Source organism: Crocodylus porosus, unplaced genomic scaffold (genome assembly GCF_001723895.1).
Source record: "Crocodylus porosus isolate Cpor-Errol unplaced genomic scaffold, CroPor_comp1, whole genome shotgun sequence".
Classification (NCBI taxonomy): Eukaryota; Metazoa; Chordata; order Crocodylia; family Crocodylidae; genus Crocodylus; species Crocodylus porosus.
The window spans coordinates 65000760-65021364 of record NW_017728950.1 but is presented as its reverse complement, the minus strand read 5'-3'; the positions used below and the strand labels follow the sequence as shown (position 1 = coordinate 65021364).

General features: G+C 39.3%; 1 protein-coding gene across 3 annotated transcripts in view; it reads left to right on the top strand.

Annotated features, from left to right (window-relative positions):
* The first annotated feature begins 4104 nt into the window (after positions 1–4104).
* ALDH1A1 (aldehyde dehydrogenase 1 family member A1) overlaps positions 4105–20605 on the top strand; it is a 53229-nt gene continuing 36728 nt past the window's right edge. For 2 of the 3 annotated variants that reach the window (XM_019554987.1, XM_019554984.1), the window contains exons 1-4: positions 4105–4279; positions 4915–5068; positions 5340–5447; positions 19836–19940. In XM_019554987.1, coding sequence (XP_019410532.1) covers positions 5355–5447; positions 19836–19940 — 198 coding nt within the window. In that variant the 5' untranslated portion in view covers positions 4105–4279; positions 4915–5068; positions 5340–5354. The remainder of the gene's footprint in view (positions 4280–4914; positions 5069–5339; positions 5448–19835; positions 19941–20605) is intronic. The other variant, XM_019554985.1, reaches the window with a different exon arrangement.

The window sequence follows — 20605 nt, the reverse complement described above, 5'->3', positions numbered from 1 at the left end:
ATCTCTGTTTGTATTGCCTTCCTTTGCACTCATGTTTTTTATCCACATAAGATTGACGCTTATAACACACAGTTTTAGACAGACATTTCATCTGTTTTTTAGAGGCCAGCGCTGTGTGCCTTTCTAAATACTCTTTAGATTGGCAGAGGCGTTTACAGCTAGGGCACACCTCACCCACATTGTCTCTACAGTCCAGGCTCAGACAGAGGCGGCACCAGAATCTGCACATGTGACTATGGCTGTACAACATCTGACAAAGATCGCAATCATTTCTCACACCAAACACCTCTTTCACATCCTGAACACCATAATAATGTTCACTATGCAACCGAAGGAAATATGTGTTGGGGTACCTGGGGCTGTCACATATTTAATATAGCCCAGCCTGTTTTTTCCTCATGAATTACTATATACATGTTAACGGGTAGAAGATCCTCAAACAATGACACTTCACTAAAAAAGCCCTTTTTTTGAGCTGATTGCCCCAACTTTTCATGAAGTTGGTTTGTGCCATGTAACAGCTTAGTGACTGTGGCATCTCTACACATTGTGACAGCCAACAGATTGCCTGCAAATCACAGGTTACTATCAAAGATACTTTGGTCAATTAAATACTGCCTCTTTTTAGCTATGAGTTGAGCATAGGGGTTAGAACTTATGATTCTATGGGCACCTCCACCGACAGGTGTTACAACAATCATGTTCAGTTGGAATGCTGAAGCAAACAGTAGTTCTCTCCAACTTTGTAACAGGTTACAGACCCATTGTAAAAAGGCGTCAATGTCCAGATGAAATTAAAAGCTCAAGAATGTAAGCAGTTTCTCATGTCTTCTGCATCAGTACAGAACTGGGCATAGTCACCAGGTGTGTATAACTGGCAGAGATATGCTACAACTTGTTCTTATCCTCTCCTTCTGGCTGCATCCACCACGCGTAATGGCCCCAACTCCAGATTCACAAAGCAAAACTCCTCTACATACTTCTGGGCTCCAAACCTTGCTATAGGCCACTCCCATCTTCTCACCTATGCTGTATCAACATCTGACCAGACATCCTCCAAATGCCCAGGAAGAGTGGAGGCATTTGAAAGACCCTCTACTGGGTCCCCAGAATCACATCTGCCACTCCCACTCTTCAACTCCACAGGTTAAGAAGGAGGGGAAGCATTTGAGGGACTTTCTGAATCACTATCACTAGAGGGTTGCTTTTTTTCCCTCAACAGCACTTGGCTTTATCAACTCTCATTTTTAACCAGGCTCAGACTGTTTGTCCCACATGTCACTTACCTCTCAATTTGCTACCCCCTCTCTGTACAAAATCTACCCTTTTGTTCCAATAATAATCATGAGCTTTCAAAACACTGCACATTCTTTCTATAATGTATGCATCTGTCCACGCCCCCCAACAATAGTCATGATCTTTCAAGGCACCCTCCAAAGCCCCCCTCTTTTTGTTTCCACAATAATCATGATCTTTCAAAAACAGATGAAGAATCACCTTCTGAGTGTGTTTTTGGGCAGGGTGATTGGATTTTCTGTTGTCACAGGCCATGTTATGGGGCAAGGGATTTTGGGACAACATGGCAGCCAACATGGCAGTGAGGGGGGTGGGATTTCTGATGTCACAGTCCATGTGATGGGGGGCAGGGTTTCTGGTACCAAGATGGTGGCCAAGATGGTGGTCAAGTTGGTGGCCAAGATGGCTGCCAGGGGGTGGGACTTCTGATTATAAAACTGAAAATCCCCTCCTAAAAGAAGTGTGTCTGGGGCAAAGGGCAGGAGGACTTCCAGTGGCAGAAGTCAGAGGCTAGGGGATAGGACTTCCAGTCCAAAGATCACAGCCAAGATGACAGCCAGGGAGCAGAGCACCTGTCAGGGGGTGGGACTTAATAGTTTGACAAGAGGAGTACCTCTTATACTACTATTCTTATTGAATGCACATACACCAACTCCAACTGTACATCAGAGAGCAGGCAGATGGAGCTGGCTACCCATAGTAAGGACCAAAGACAAGAAAACTGAATCAAGCACCATGGTATAAATGCCAACTGCCATCCTTATTGTCAGCTAGGAGTCTGACCCAGAACAACCTGATACAGTGGCATATACTATCTAGAGTCTATATACATGGTTGCTGTTAAATCTGCATAGGGTCAATCTGACAAAGAAGGGGATCCCATAGGCATATATACCACATAGATATTATGCAGGTCTAAAATATCAGCTTCAACATTTTGATAAATTGTGATGGTATAAATATTGATGTGTGGCATGAGGATGACCATAGAAACTCGACTATGGAATTTCAGAAAGGATGTGACAATCAAACCAAATGCACTGGAACATAAATTTGGCACTTTTTCCATTCAAGTCATTTGTGGGGTAAATGGTAGTATATCAGTACAATCCAAAAGGATTGCTAGCTGCATAATATTGATGTGGCATGTGCCTCACATCATCATCATTGGCTGAGCATTTTGGATATACATGCAATCACATTTTTCTATGAAATATCTGGAATCAAGCCATAGCAGCAGGATCAAATTTCAAGCACCTTCATCAGTGGTTTTTACCAGCAGATCAATGTGGAGTTTATCAGACTTATCTTCAGTAAGGTGGACTGTACGTAATAAATCTATCAGACACTGTGAAAACAGTACACATGGTTGGACACAGTTTGGGTACACAGACATTGTAATGAAAAAGAATTTAATAGGATGGTGGTCTATCCATATAGGTCAGATGTCAACAGTGGTTAACATAGATGCTGTGATTACACCTGATATTGTACCAGCAGGTTTAGTACATGTTAGACAAGATTATTCACACACTTTAATAGTTGAGCTGGTAAGAGCTTTAAGAAAGGTGGAATGGCATTTGGATTATCTGAATGTAAACTGGTTCAATCAGGAGTGTAATGAATTCATCGGACCTTTAAAATCAGGATGTTTTGGCTGGGAGTGGAAAGTGCAAGGATCATTGCACAGAATTAGGAAATGAGACTTGTCAAGTGCAATAAGTGGCCTGAGCCTGGAAACAGGTCTAATTAATTCTATTGATACAGAGACTTTGGGAAATAAACTTGCACAAGTGTCTTACAAAACAAGAAGCAGTTTGGCTATTTTTAAATGTGTAGACCTGGTACCTATTGGAATGAATTTGGATGTAGATCAGAATCTATTGTATCATCCAAAAATGTTGTTGGAAGAAAATCAGCACAGTACGCATCAGTTAATCATTAACATTTACCACGATAACCAAAAAAGCACCAAGATTTTGAATTCAGTAGTTAAATTGGGAAAACATTCTTGGTGGGAATCAATTTTAGGCTGGTCTACTACTGCTACTGGAATCTTAACTATCATGCTGCACCTAATTGTTGTAATATTTGTCTGTAAGATTGTTACATTGTTTTGCATGATTGGGATGTTATTTGCTTGATTGAGATTGTGTAAGAAGATGTTGAGAGGATGCATAAAATTATAACAGCTAACGTAAGCTTTGATATGAATAACAGTTAACATTCCTATTTTGATGTATTCTAGCAGGCCACAGCATTTGAGATTCAGTCTAGTGTAAATAATAGATCTTTTGCACGGCACTGCCCAAGCAACCATTACTCTTCCAGCGCTGCCACGTTGGGCATAGAAGTAAGGGAGTCTGTGGCCAGGGACACTGTAACTCGATTGATACAGGTCATGGCCATTTTGGTAAACCAAAAGCCATCAAGGAGGAGATATGGGATATGTTGGGCCAAAATCCACAGTGACTCCGGCTTAGCTACTGAGTTTTCTTAAGTTATTTATGTAAATTTTCACACGTTCAGTGGGTCTGTAGTACAGAAAGATCCAGAGTTTGTGAAGTTTTGAAACATCATGAGAGAATGGCCCAGTTCTTGAGTTCTGAGCATGTGCAGTCTGTTTTATGTAAGGTAACTTGATTTGGCATGAACTTTCAGTAAGTTGACAGCTACCTTTCCTGAGGTGAGCTGTGTTTTAATTAGTATGGTAAATGATTGAATCACTGTGGGAGTGATTGGTTTTAAGAATGATTGACAGAGGTGGTCTGACTGAAGGCTTTAAGAAGGGCTTGCACCAGCGGCTTGGGGGAGAGTGGATGTGTGGTAGTGTAGTAATGTAGGTCTGGTTGAAAGCTTGAGAAAATTTGTTCTCCTGTTTGCATATGTGTTCTTCCTGGGTGTGAAGCAAGGCTCCCCACGTGACACTGGAATAAGTCCCAGACCAGCAGAAGACTATGAAGAGAGCACCACCAAGTGAAGGGTAACATAACACCATCCCTTTGATAGAGGAGCTCGAGTATCTAAAGAGAGGCAAAGACTCCTGGGGAGTGGGGAGTTGGGAAAGCACTCTGCTTCTGCTTCTAGTGCTTGGTTGACTTGTCAAATAAGCTGTCAGTACCTGCAACTACGTTGCAAGTGAAGAGAAAAGAGAGTTTGCTCTCTCTTTTTTCCTTACTTTTCTTTGTTCTTTTTCTTACTTTACTGTTTGATTCCTACTGTTTACTGTTGTTTGTTAATTGTTATCACCTTGATAACATAGACTTGTAGTTAAACTACTAATTGAGTCTGTTAGTTATTTCCTAATTATTGTATTATGTCACGTTACAGCCAGTCTGTAGGCTTAAACCTGGTGAGAGTTGGGACTCCACTATCCTTTTACTGGGCAGTTGTGTTAATTTACTTAATGAATTAGTGTGCTGACATTCAACACATGTTTTGGATAAAACAGGTGAGGTCTATAATCCTGTCCCACCTTTACATTTTTTGGTATGGAACTGAGAGATCTTGTATTGGCACACGAGCCCCTATCTACATGTTCAAAACAGGAAGTGTTATTGACAGGAATGATATATTCCACTAGTCACAAGCTAGATTCTTCTGCTGCATTATTTACAGAACTTGAAATTATCCTGGTTCCTCTCTAATAGAAGAGACTTAGCCTGCCCCCCAATACCAGCGCATCTGTCTTCATCTCCAAAACTGTGAAGGAAACTCAAGAACGCCCATTAGAATCTGTAGGCGTGCCTAAACCAAGGAAGAAATTTTGCAGGTAAGAACAAAATAATGTTCTATTATTCACAAACATTAATAATGTATTTTTATACAACTACAGTACGGACTTTGCTTCATAAAGATTTCAGTCTCAGTGAAAACACTGCAGCAGTGTGGGGGGGGGGGTTTGCATGAGATCTTTCATCCAATCATATCCTTGTATGCAAATATTCCATAATCCAGACAAAAAAGCACAAATAAAACTAAATGCTCAGACAGGACAAAATCACTGCACTTCTCTCTGATACGTTATTTCACCTGTGTTTCAGCAGCTAACCTTAAACATGTCAACTGAAAAGATGACTAAAACCCCGCATAGCAATTCTGCTCCAGAACTGCCTGAACCACTCAGGGATCTGAAAATTAAGTATACTAAGGTTAGCATTATGCATGTTTATTAATTCATCTTAAGTGTTGATATCAGACTATCGGTTTATTGAAACCAATTAATTAATACTAACTTAATTGGTTATTTGCAAATGTTTACCTAGATTTATTTTTTATATTGTAATTGTTGATAATATTTTCTAATTACTTCTGTCCTGAGAAATCATTTCAGGAAGCTTGTAAAAATTATGCTACTATTTAATGCAATATATTTGGGGGATTTTTTTTTTCCTGGAATTGAGTTCCTGTGGTTATAAGTTTCCTAGAAAGTATAAAATACACCTAAAAAGAAATATCTGTGCTATTTCTAAGGAAAGGAAGGAATTACAAATGTAAAACATGATAGTCTAATTTTTATATACACACACACAGATTTTGTAAGATTATAAGAATTATGCCCACGGCATTAGGTTGGAAGAAGGGATATGAAAATGAAGCTATTGTAGTAATCTTTCTTCTGTTAACATATTTTCCTAGAAAAAATAAAATTATTTGTCTTACTAATCAACTATCAATAAAACAAATATAGTTGACAATGGCTAATTAGTCAATATCACTAGAAATACTGGATAACAGCAAACTTTTTTTCATACACATAGAAACATACAGGTAAAGTAAATCTGAGATTAATCCTTTTTCTAAGACTAAATCTAGACTTCTGTTCCTAACTTAAAGACATTTTACTATGCTTTTACAGTAATACAGAGATAGCTACAAGAACTTTGGACAAGCAGTTAGCAAAAGCACTGGACTGCTTTGCTCTCTCAAACTTTCACAGAGATGAAAGGTAGAGCAAAGAGAAATAACAGCAAAAAACAAGCAGAGAAATCTCTGTAATGATTACAGATTTGTTGGCTATTCCTATCTCAGTGTTGGAGCGTGAAACAAAAGGTAGCATATCAATTGTTTGTGCTTCACAGAATAGTTTGGAATTAAATTGCCACTTCAGGTCTCTTCTTTTAGGAGACTTCTTGAGCTAAAACATTTTTTTCAATAAACACAAATATGCAACGAGAATTAATTTTAACTTCTCTCAAGATTCAAATCTTTTTTCTAGTTCTAGGGTGCAAATTTGATGGGTGGTCAGCCCCATTCAGAATCAGTCCCATTCTGTGGTCTTTTACATAGAAAAACTACACTGAATGTAGTGTGCTTTTTTCTTGAATACAGTGTGCAGAACTGGACTTCAGTTTGTAAATATTTAACAAAATGTTAAAGCTGTGGTAGGGCAATATAATTCAGGCACATAGTAGCTCACTCAAGCTATTCCTATTTCAAAGTATAAGAAGCTTAATCCACAGAATATATACTAGGAACAGTGTGAGACACATTTCCAATTTCAAACTTGTCCTAAAGAAAAAACAAATGAAAAGGTGATCATCATAAGCCTGAAACGAATAAACTGTAATATGCTTCTGCAGACACTGCTATGTTTCCAAATTATTCAGCCAGAAAAGAACAACATAGAATAAGCTTTCATTAATAGGGGAAATATTCAAGGTACGCACAGAATGATCAGTTTGTCAGATATTTTTATAATAGTGATGAAGGAGAGTATTGTCAGGAATCCACTGAGTATAACACGTCGTTTAGGTGAATACACACATGCATCTTCAGGTATTTTGCCATGCTATTTCCCTACGTGTGAAGGTATATGCTTTGTGCATAATTCAAAAATTCATATGCAAAGCCAGGGGCAAATGCAGCATATAATAAAGACTATCAACTATTTAAATGATTAAATGTGCAGAGGGGCCCTTCCCTAGCAGATTAACCTTCACAGTACTTAGTTTAATTTTTAAATAGGCTGGTTTAATTTTTAAGTAGTTAATAAATGGTTTGGACTTTGAACTGGGGTATGACCTTGAATTTCTTCCATGCCCAAAATTCCTTGAAACACATGCAGGTGTATTTTCCTGAATGTTCAGTGTTCAATGAGTGTTTTAGGTGTGCAAGAAATGTAGATTTGTACTGGGTATGCATGATAAATAGTTTGCTAAGTTAACTAAAGAATTAGGCAATGACAGTTTAACAATTTCTTCTTCTTCTGTTGCTTGTAAAACTAGTAAATCCTGTGGCACTTCCACAAATGGGTATTAAAGATTGATCAGTTGCTTATGAAATGGCTCATGTATATGAAGAAGGGAGGGGGAGGGAAGAAGTGATGTCTTTTTCTAGTGTCCCACAGATGGCCAAGGGCCAAGCACAGACAGTCAAAAAGCCCAGGCTGAATCAACCCAGTCCTTGCAGGTTAATTTAAGCTGCAGAGATTGAACTAGCAAGTGAGCAGACATTCACTTTTGAGTCAGGAAATGCAGGCACATGCCTTCAATGACTCAAGCCAGAAGCTGTGGAGGGCTAGAGCACACCTCCCAGCCTGCCAGCTACAAGTCTTTTTCCCCCTCCCTGCTCCAAGCTCCATCCCCAAGCTAGCTGGAGGGTTTGCCTATGTGGGGTTGGGTGGGGTAGGGTGGGAGGGGGCAGGACCTACCAGGCTCGGTAGGGGGTGGGTGGTAAAAAAAGGTAGTGGCATTGAATTCATAAAAGCTTGAACAAAAATAGTCCTTTCTCTGAAGTAAGCATGTATTGAACAGAAGGGAACAACCCTGTGGAAGCCTGCTGGCTCTGATCATGGACTACAAATCTCAGAGGCACCTAGAAGCACGGAGAGGAAGTGATAAGCAACCCTGCAGAGTCCTGCTGCTGTGGGTCTGGACTTTTGGGGCAGCAGGAAGAGGAAGTGAACACACAGCCCATGCTGGGGGATTCTGATTTAACTTGAACCAGGAAGGGGTCTGGGACAGAAGTTTCATAAACTGGCTTGACCTAAATCAGTTAAGTCTGATACTACAGGTTTATCTTAAATAAGTTTCAGGCACTTTGAAACTGGTTTATGTGCACTAAGCTTCTGTTCTCTTACAGGTTTAAACCAGTTTCTGACCACTTAAACTAGTTTATGTGTAACTTCTGTTCCTAGCCAAGGACTGTGGAAAGTTAAATCACTTGTATAAAAAAGGGAAAAGGGTAACATGAATGTGAAACAAGTTTTAATAACAGAAACTAGAAGCAAAAAAAAATTCAGCTGGTTCCAACTACAAACAGATCTTAATCAAGCACAGGGCTACCATCTTTATCCAGGAAGAATTCTGTTTTCAAAACTAAATTCTTATTTACCAAAACAAATACCATTAAATTCAATCACTGAAACTTACATCTCTGATTTCCTGCTGATTGCAGCAGTGAATTCAACTCACTACAGCTAAATCTTTTCCCATGAGGTGTCAGCTTCCTCTAAGGAGAAGGAAAATAGAACAACAGAAGGTGTTTGGTGCTTGAATTTACTTACATTAAGTAGCAGGGAAGTTCAACTGATTTTTAATATCACTACTTGAAGCCTAAGGTGCCACTCAAAATGAGCATGAAGCTTTCTTTTCAAAGTACTTGAAGTTCAATCAGCTGTTTTCTCAGGACCCATCAAATACTCACAGATGTACCAAGTTGTAAAGTTGCAATAATCTTATCTTATCTTGTAAGAATGTACAAGAGCTAGTGCCAACTATTTTTCAATATTGTGCTTCAAACATTTGATTTAAAGTTAATGTAACGGAGCAGGAGTCCTCAGGGTATGAACACAGCTTAATGCTCTTTGTATCTTCTTTAAATCCTTTAAGAAAGAACTTTTTGGGAAATGTAGTTCTTCAGAAGACTAATGTCCAGAGGGCAGATAATCAGGTAAACACCTTTAAGACTCAGGTGACCACCTACAGGCTCTATATAAGAGTAAGCATGAACTCATTTTAGGGCTTACAAGACTTTTGTAAGGGAAAGGGTCTCCACATAGCAACGTATTTAGGAGACACTACTGAGAGGGAAGGTTTGGTGTCTGTCTTCCCTCTCTGCTACTAAAAGCAGGGCGGTTCCTGGTAGCTAGATATAACTGCAGTTGTTTTGAATCCTTTTGCATTAATGCAACCTTCCCTTAGCATGTAAACATGGGACTGGATGCATTTTGGATGGTTCTTTCACTTTCTTTGATTGGTGTGTCTGTGTTGGATTATATTTGTCGCTTGTAATAGCTAGTTAGGTAAAAATCTTCTCTGCTTAAGGATAAAATATAAATCAGATTGAATAACGTAGCTGTATAAATCAGATCACTATAAAATCAGGGATGACTCATTTCCTTCTGTAAGACCAGGCAGTAGCTGAAAGCAAAAACATCCACCATTGCTTTGAAAGCCAAAGGTCCTAAAAAGCCTCCACAAGCTTTGCACCTTGGAAGTTCCTGATTTCCAGTCCTATGTTGAAATTATTAAACTAACTAAATGTTTCCACTCTGCAGATATTCAAACCACATGGTGTTAAAATGAAATCCCTGAAAAGCTGTCAATTTTCCAAACTTCTGATTATCTGAATTGGTATCTCCTAAGCAGCGCAGAGCATGATTTTTGCTATACTTTAACACCTGAAAATGAAAGCCAATCAAAGGGACTTTGCAACAGCCATCTGCTTATGGTCTAGGTCTTTATTTTTAAATACTGGCATTCAGTGCAATATAGAGTCCATCCACAACAATTATTGATTTCAAGTTTTAAATGCAAAGGAGTGGAAAGATGATAAATTTCCCATGTGGCCATTGTGGGAATTGCCATCTTGCTTAAAAATCTCAGTAAAATAAATGCAATAATGTGCCCACCATGGTGTTTCTAGGCCTCTGTTTAGTTCTCATAAATAAACAGCCATTTGGCCTCTGTCACAGTGGCTAGGCAGGTGGTTGAACGCACTTCTTGTAAAACCACTGAGTCACATACATGGTCTTCATATCTGGCAGCATATCATCACATCAAGGTGATAGTTGTTGCTTTTGTCAGCAGGTATCAGGAACATACTGCAGTTCTACTGTTCTGCTCATGGTGGCTGCATATGCTCATGTTGGCTGGTGATTTAGGTTTTCCCTGTTTTAGTAAACCACATCCCTGTTGTAGTAAAACACAGATTATACAGTTCATAGTGCTAAATGAATGTAGCTGCCCATATACTGCTGAGTTCCAAGATAAAAATACCTACAGCACTTGCAGCATTACTTCAATGTGGGAGTTTGGATTTTGGCTTTTCTTTCTGCCTTTCAGATCTGTAAAAACATGTCCATAATTTAACCTGAAGACTTTTGGATATTACAGTTTACAGTTTCTGATGCATTATAATACTTACATACAGAAACAGGTTAAGATTATAAGGAAATGGCATGAAAAACAATAATAAGTAAGATACACTAAAATAATGCCATTGTATCAATGCTTTAAAACAAGTATGGTACTTAAACCAATACTAGCAAAACTTCCAAAAATGGTATATATGACTATTATTCCTTTCTCAGACAGATATGAATTTGGCATACTCTAAAATCATAAAGTTATATTAATATTTTCCTTTCACTTTGCCTCTTGGCAACATAGCTAGTTATTAACTCTTATTAACCCTTTAATTTCTTTAAGTCCAAGTCCCCTGAGAGCACTCAGTCTCATGGGCTGTTTTTATGATGGGCCATGTCAGATTTGTAAAATTGGTAGGTTGCAATATAGTTCTTTGTTTCCAAGTTTGAAAAGCTTCAGTCAGGAAGTTACTTACCAGGACTGTTAAGTAAAGACATCAGTTTGGCTGTATATATGATATTTCTTGGGTTCCACATACCATTAAATTAATATGTATGCAAGTATATAACCACTCTAGGATAATTAACAGCCTAGTTTAGCAAATATTTTGTGGATTTATTTTCTTCCCAAGATATCCACCAATATTATTTTTGGTCAGGTCATAATAATAACATAAATAATAATAATAACAAATAACTATTTATTTCTTTTTTTCTATAAAGAACTCAAACCCTTTGTTACACTTCATATTTGGCCATGATATCCAGGAATTAAATGGACTACTTGGTAATGGACATTTATCCTAAAATTTCAGGTGCATCACCTACAAACTGCCCCCTAAAAACCAAGCAGTGTTAGTTTTAAAATGACCTACCATAAAATATTTATTTCTTTATCTCTTAAAAGTTAGTCCTAGTAGTCTCAGCTATAGGATATTACTAATATGTGTTTATCCTAACAGAGGGAAGATGGGACTCCCTCCCCTTTCCCATGCCATTCGTTAGTCTTTCCATTATAATTATAACATTTTGTATGTTATTCTGTGGTCTTTATGGATAAGTACAGACAGTCAAAAAGCCCAAGGCTGAATCAATTCAGTCTTTACAGGTTAATCTAAGCTGCAGAGATCAAACTGAGAAACAACTGGACAGACATTTACTTTAGATGCAGGGAATGCAGCCACATGCCTGCAGTGGCTAAGGCGAGAAGATAGGGGGCACTAAAGCATTGTTCTTTGGCACATAGCCAGCATGGGCTGTATGTTAATTTCCTCTTCCTGCTGTCCTCAAGGTCAGACTTGCAGTCCAGAATTATAGTACCAGGACTCTGCAGAGTTGCTCATCACTTCCTCTTCCTGCTTCCAGATCCCTCTGGGACTTGTAATCTACAGTTACAGCAAACAATAAGTTTTAGCATAGCAGGGCAGGTCATCTCTGTACTCAGGGGAAGGGAAGTCTCTCCAACCTCTCCCTTCTCCCCCAGACGCCAGACAAATTTGACAGGGGGTGGGGTGGGGCTGTCCCTGTCTTCCTCCCCCTCCCCCCCCCAACCCTTCTCTGTTGGAACAGACAGCACAGCACATCCCAGAGCTGGAAAGTATTCTGGAATGCTGGGGGACTGTGATTTAAGTTGAACCAGGAAGGGACCTGGGACAGAAGTTTAATAAACTGATTTTACCCAAATCAGTTAAGTCTGATACTACATTCAACCAGGTTTATCTTAAACTAGTTTCAGTCATTTTGAAACTGGTTTATCTGCACTCATCTTCTGTTCTGTTACAGGTTTAAACCAGTTTATGACTACTTAAACTTGTTTATATGTAACTTCTGTCCCTAGCCTATGTGCTGTAAATTACAATGTTACTAGAAGTTACATAAGGTCAGATATGATCATAAAAATATCTTCAATAAAAGAGGCCCTGATAATGACAATAGTCCAGTCAGAGTCTGGGCATTGCTGCACTTCTGAAATGCTGATAGTTAGTTCTAGTTTGAGTTTGGAGCAGTCACAATTTAAGGCTCAAAATCTCTCACTGTCCTCACCTGCACAACTATGACTTGCTACTAGAAGGTTGACAGACAAGGGCCTGACTAGGAACTATATCCACTACAGGGCTGATGAGCCCAGACAGGCTTCTATCCCTGCTGCAGGTGGGGTTGTATGAAAGATAAGTTGGGTGGGAGGGGACAACATGAAGCTGGGAGGCAGAGAGTTACTGGAATGGGGGTGGGTAATGAAATGGGTATAGGTGGCAGAAAGGGGGGCTAACAGGGCTCAGCCCCCCCCAAACACAGGGCAGCAGGTATGGCCATGGGGATGCCTGGCCGTAGGCTGCTACAGAAGAGGAGGAGTGGCACGCAGACTCAGATACACTATGCAGACAGGTTACCAGAGGTGAATCATTCAACCCTGCCCCTGGCTTGCTGCAATATGGGGATTGTCCCATGATTCAGCCTGGCCAGGGCCCCATGCATGGTGAATGGAGCCTTGGGTGGGCCAGGTTGTGGGACAATCAGAGCCTGGTGGCTCCTCCAGGGCATGGCATGGCATAGCAGCAGGGAGCCAAGGATGGGGCTTGTGGACCACCGATCTTTGCACAGGGCAAGGGCGGGCTGCATCTGTCAGCTGGGTTCTGCCTGCTTCCTGCTTCCGCACCTCTCTTCAACCTTTGAAAGTGGCACAGCACAGCACCTTATGACTCACTGCCCGGCTTGCCCAGCAGCAGGATACACATGGCACCACATTGCTAGGTGCGGAGGCAGCAAGCAGGCAGAGCCCAGCTTGCAGCTGCAGTTCATCCTTGCCCCATGCAAAAATCAAAGGGGCATGTGCTCCCCCTTGGCTCCCTGGCACTGCACCTCTGGAGGAGCCACCAGGCTGTGTCAGGCTATTCCTGGGAATGACTCAGAGTGAGGCAGTGTTGGGCAGGTGCAGGGTCCTGGGGGCTCTATCCCCTTTGGCCCAGTAGTGCAGCTGAGGCTGGCCCCACTCCAGTTGCCAGTTCTGGGCCCCCCTGGATGGTGCGGGGCCAGGGCTGGTATGGGAAGGCACCCAGTGCTGGTGCAGGTCTGGGGGCAGTGGATTCGTAGGGCCTGCCAACACTGGGCAATGACCCTGGATGCAGGGGAAAAGGCAACCCCATAGATGCAGTGGGTCCAGACCCTGATCCCAATCCCAATCCCAGGCCTGGCTCTGTTCTGCTCTCTCCTTCACATTGCCTAATGTGTGCTTAAAGCTAGGCATGGACAATCCAAGGGTTAAGAGCACCAGGAGCCAGCTAAAATTAATGTGTAACAAGGCCTTCTGTCATCAAATATAATGCAGTGGATAAGGAATCTGGGTCTACAGATAATGAAAGATATTTCATATATTTATGATTGTTATTGAACTATATTGATGTTAATGCACTCCACATAAAATATAGCCAATGTAAGAATTAGCACCAATGGGCATGTTCCCATGTGTTTCCCCAGTGAGAAGCAGCAATGGCACACATTTTCCCCACTGCTAGTTGGTCCCAGGCACACCCCTGAATGCATGCTCTGGCATGCAGCAATTGGCCCAGGTTGGGTAGGGGAGGCTGGGGCCAGCACTGGGCTGGCCCCAGAAGCCTTACCTGGAATCCTGGGGGCCTCGCAGAGCTGCAATGGCAGTGATTTGGGTGCACAGAGCCTGGCCAGCAGCTGGAGCATGGCTCTGGCCAGCCAGGCTCCTGTTCTGGGTGGCACACGATGCAGCCATGTACACTTCCCTAATTTTTTCTGCTATGTTTTTATTTTACACCGGGATCTCGTAGTCTCCAAAAAACCCACTGCAATACAAATCAGCAGTGCAGTGAATGCGTACACATGTGCACATGTGGTTTACAGGGCCACAAACTGCACATGTGTGCTCATGGGGACATGCCCACTGTGTCCACCTATACTTTTGCCCTCTACCCATTATAGGAAGTATTTCTAAATGATGTTTTTCCTACTTTTTCTTCTAGGCCACCTTATATGCTGCTTACATAGCATTTTACCAAAATGTGTTGCATTTCTGTGAATATGTAAAATAATTATTTTACACAATTGCTACTTGTGGTTTAAAGATGACAGCCTTTGCAGTTGCATGAACCAGCCAGTTTAGCAAACAGGACCTTGAAATCATATTGAAACCAGGACTTTGAGTTTTACTCAGAATTCCAGTTAGCTTATCACTGTTTTCCTCAAAATGCCTCATCAATGCTAAGTTTCTATAGGAACTCCATAGAAGTTCTATAGGAACTCTCTCTCTCTCTCTCTCTCTCTCTCTCTCTCTCTCTCTCTCTCTCTCTCTGTGTGTGTGTGTGTGTGTGTGTGTGTGTGTGTGTGTTCTTCACTGTCCTAGCAATTGGTTGCCTTCTGCACAAAAGGGGGACAAGTTTTTAGCGCTGGTGAATGACCATCATTACCCTGATCTTGTATTTCTATAATTAGTATTATAATTGTTATTATAATTATTTTACAATGAAAGACAGTTCACTATTTATCCTCATGATCACAATGGTATTTGGAATGTCAGAATTTTTTTTTACGATCACAACAGAAAATAACTGCAGTATTTCTTATACCACTAGGTGGTAACTCTAGGTAAATGCTGACTGTTCAGTGACAACAGCTGTGGTTTCTTTAACAAATCGTTATGGGGAAAATCCTGATTAACTAACTGTGTCAGGACTCTTACTAACATTCAATTGGGATTTTCAAATAATAAAATGCGAAGTAGGCAGTCATTCCTGAAATCCTCATTTTGTCTGGTTTTAGAAAAGATTTTATATAAGAACTGGGTGATAATAAGTTAAGAAGACTTCTGACTACAATATTCAGAGAAAAAAAATAAAACAAATGAGAACAGTTCAGAGTTTTATCTCCATCCATCCTAAAACTTTCATAGTGTCTTTGGAGACCATAGTTGGGTTAGATGTTTTTGTCCAAACCTACTAAGAAATTCAAATATTTACCTATAGAACGGATTAATTTATACCTTACCTATAAGAGTTAATCTTATATCAAGGGTTCATGTGCCAATTATGTAATCAGATGGTACATATAAGGTACTATTTGTGCTTTACAGTCCCATCTACAACTCAAGATTATGATATTTCAATATGGGATACTGAAATACCCATTCCACCTGGTTTACCTTTTTAAATGTACATTTGTGCCAGGATGTCTGAATTTTCCTATACCATTTTTTTCTATCTATATAAGATGGTGTTTGTTCCAGTTATAAAAAGTCTACCTGGCACACACTGCTCCTTTTCTTTGTATAAAAGCTAAAATTGAATACATAATCCCTGGAATGTATGAAATAGTTTTTAGATTGTGCTATCAGCAGTTTCAAAGATACAGCATGTGCCAGTATGATCATCTTTAGTTTATACCAGCTATGGTGCATTTGTTGTTATTGGTTAGTTGCTCTTTGCTATTTATGTGCTTGATTCTGTATGAAGAGATTTAAATCTAGAGGACAGAAGCTAATAATTAAGAACGCATTAGCAAATACAGAAGAAAGAATACCTCCCCTATTTAGTTTGGTGTTTTTTAATGCTATTAACCCACTTTCAGTGTTATGAAATGTGCTGAGGATTAACAAGCATGAACAAAATCAAGGTTTGGTCACCCAGGATGAAGATGGCATCCCAAACAAAGGGGATAGATAGCACAAGAAAAGGTGGGAGATACATAGTAATAGTTGTCTAGAGATGAGGAGAGGAGTAAAATTGTGAAAGCTCTTGGAAGTAAGCACAGGAAATGTTAATCTGTTCTAACACTTCATAAGGATCCAACAGAGGCATTCAAACTAGGTGATAAAACGTTGTATATCTGTGTTGTGTTCTATATGTTTTGCAGGAAAGTGATATAAATGCCACAGATTAATAAATTACAGTGATAAATTAAAGATGGTAGGGATGGATGAAAGTTCATTAGCAAATAATCAATCATTTGGCCTGAATAGGCCAAAAGTTAATCACATTGGAGCAGCATTAAAATTCCCATCTAAAGACCAGTTCATAAAGTAAGGAACTGTATCCCAAATCCAACTTTAACTTTTATACAATCAGAAAAAGGAACACATGCCAGAGACAAAAGGGTTGTATATCTGATGTGTTGTGAAGGAATGGTCAACCATGGACAATATATGGAAGGCATAGAGGGCATTTTTACGCATGGAACCGCTGCAGCGCCGGGCACTTTGATAAGCACCTGGAACTGGAATGCTTGCAGTTGTATAAGCAGCAAAATGCTCATCAGTGCTGCGAAAATGGTGGTGACATGCTTTTTAACTAAAACACCTTGGAGGTGCTTTAATTCAAAAGTGCACTGCTGCCATTTTCTGTGCACTGATGCCCATTTTGCCACTTACGCAACTGCATGCAGTGCAGTGCAGTTTGCCTCAACTTGCATGTAGAGCAAACTCGATTAATCAAGTCTGCTCCAAAGCAGCAGATCTCCAGCATGTTGCAGGAAAGAAAAGTATGTGTATAAATACCTGTCAGAATACTCAGCTGATGTGCACACTGAGGGCCCAGAGCAAAGAAATTGCAGTAGTATTATCGGCACTGAAGTTTGCTGATTTTTATCCAACAATGTGAATTTCTATTTTAGTTTATTTTTTGTAATGCAAAAGCATGATCACATGACCAGACCCCTGTATCTTGTAACTCTGTTGCAATCACTGAAAAGCATAGATTAGGGAAATATAGGTTACTCATAGTATATTGAAGAAGGTGACTAAAGATTCACCAATGAAAGAAAGTCACACTACAGGACCAGAAGTACAAATACTTTTCCGAATGAAGGAGTTTTCTACAAACAAAAACTCCCCTTGGGTGCTAGGCTAGGATTTACTGAAACACTGGTTTATGTAAATCATTAGAAAATTCTCTTCATTTCTGCCCTTGGTCATTCAAACAAGATTTCCTGTTAACACAGTTCAAAACAAATATAAAGCACATAATGTCTTCGTTCTCCTAAAACGTAGCTAAGTGATTTTGCTAATTAATACAATTGAAATCAGAGAGAAGTATCATTCCTTCAACATTTATTCTTAGTACACATATTTACCTGAACCTAAACAAAGGTAAGATGTATTTCTGAATGAACTGTTGTTATGTGGTTCTGTGAATGCAGGGGTTTGGACTTAAAAATGTCAGACATCCCATAATTCTATAAGACTGTCCGTAGTAGAAAAGGCAGGTAGTTAGGATTTCACTTAGCAGATACTTCTAATATTATTTTATAAAAAGACTACTGTATGTTGGGAAAAAAATAAAATCTGGTGTCTTAAATGAATCTGCTTGTACAGAGTCCTGTGACCATCACACCAAGACCGTCAATGCAGAGGCATAGGCAAGAGTATGTTACAAAAAATGACATTTGGCCTAATAATTTTAAAACCGAATCATGGAAAAAGAGGGATGGGCTTATCCAACCTTCTGCTCAACGCAGGAATATCTCTGACTATGCTGTTCCAACAAATGTTTGTCTAATCTGCACATAAAAATTGAAACACATGCATACACTAACATTGTAATACACAATAATTTTCTGCATGTAAGTTAGTCTAATAATTTACTGTTTTGTAATAAACTGTTAATATTGTTTCATGCATTTTTAATGATATGTACAATGTATCTTTAACATTAATATAATAATTGCACAGGCATGGTTTTTCCAAGGAAGAATAAACTCTATCATTTTAGTAGACCCAGAAATAAATTCTTCTTGATCTCTGGATCCACCCCTGCATTTAATGAAATGGATCTCTTAGTTCCTGTAAAAGATTAACAACATTCATTCTTTGCTTTTAAATAATCTCCATTAGGATCATAACTAATGAGGCAGCTATCCATGAGCAGAAGGATTTAAGGAGGAAAAAAATCACAGAGATTAGTACTCCTCTTTATTTTTCTCCTCTGACTTGGAAATAGAGAAGTGTGCAAATCACATTTTCTGGCACTTGCCTGATGCCTAAATAGTTCTCTTTTTGTTGCAGATACTATTAAGAAGGCTGTGGCTTTTTAGTGTTGTTTTTCATTACAGAGAATCTTATTTTTTTTGGAGAGGAAATAAAAGAAAAGATAAATGATGCAAGAAAGCTTATTTCTCCCAATTATCACAGGTCACATGAGTTGCCTGTCTACTATTTTCTGTAAGAGGACAGATTCTGTCTCTGTGGCACAAGAGCTGCTCTGAAAGTCAAATATAGTTGCTCTGGAAAAGGGATACATGATTTTAAGGGAGTAAGTTTGCTTTTCCTGTACATCATAGAGCTCAGTTCTCCAGGGGATCCCTGTATAACAGTAATGCGTAATTGCAGAATATACAAAAACATACATCCTCCTGTCAACCAAAGTGAGGCAGTATATCAGTGTCACAATGGCAGTAGCAGTTTCAAAAGTGCAGGTCAGTTACCACCTTCTCTTTCCTTGTACATTTATCATGGATTTTTAAAAAAATGATGTTATTAATATAATAATATGGCTTATGATGTGGGCCAAAACTATGACAAAATACCTACCTTTATTAGATAGTGATTAAAAAGGTGTTGACACAAAAGTTAATCAGGAATAGAGATTCTGATTAATTCCGTGTGTGGATGATCTTATTCTAGAATAAAAGTGCCTTGGGTTGAATAATTGTAAACCACTTACGATGGATTTTTTTTTTTTCAGAATAAGGCACTTTTATTCTAAAAGGAAATCCAACTAGTTGAAACCAAGACAATTTTATTCCAAGGTAACAATATCCATAAAGACAATTCTACCTTAAAGTTACATTCTACCCTAACAAAAATAGATTTCTGTGTATAGACAAACTATGAGAGTAGACAGGTTTAAGTTTGGAAATCTTCATTTTTTCTGCTTTGTTTAGGTTGTTGTTGCAGCCATGATAGTGCAGGAAATGTATCAGAGGCAAGAGTTTTTTTATGAACTGAGGATGGGCAGTTTGTGCCTGAAAGCTTATCAAACTTCTCTTCCAAACACACAGTTGATCCAACAAAACATCACAAAAAAACCTTGCCTCTTTAAATTTCAGCATTAATTGTTTCTAATTTTTCTGCAAAAATGAATGTTGTCTATATACCGCTTGATACATGAGGGCTTAAAACAAGAAAAGATTATTGGATAGCTCTCTTGATACTATATAGATTGTTCATCGCAAGAGTAAAAAAACCATCATTTGTTTTCTTCCTTCCTTGCAGATATTTATAAATAATGAGTGGCATGATTCAGCTAATGGCAGAAAATTTGAAGTCTATAACCCTGCAACTGGAGAAAAAATCTGTGAGGTTGAAGAAGGAGACAAGGCAAGTTTTTGACAGTTCACCATCTTATTGCTATCTTTGGATTCAATCCCCAGCCTTAAATGCAATAGGACAAATGAGCGCTGCTATAAGCTGGTGCAGTGCCACTGCCTTCAGTGAGGTTTTACTCATTTCCACCAGGAGTGTCTTTGATGCAAGAATAGTTTTGTAATTGATTTCATTAAAAACCAGATCAAGGCCTTTGTATTTTAAACTACTTAGGGAGCATCTACATGTGATGCTACATCATTGTAGGAACACCCTACGGTGACATAGCATCAGTGGTCACAAACCGTGATGCTGCAGCTACATTGACATAGCAATGTGGTCCCTCTTAATAGCACATTGCTACGATGATGTAGTAGCTAAAAATAACCATATGTGGTGTGCATGGTGCAGTATGGGCTGTTACTGCATCATTGTTTAGTACTTCCAACAATGGCACAGTAACAAAAACACTGTAAGAACATGTGTACACTTGCCCTTAAAGTTCCCACCCAGTATACACTATACAGTATCATGTTCACTGGCTTAATGTTGAAAAGAAAAACAACTTTATCAGTAAAAATGTATATTTGCCCAGTAGCTATTTCTAATCTTATTACTATTTTTCTAGCTATTGATTTGTCACTTATTTTCTCATATGATACATGTTACGTGTGGTCATG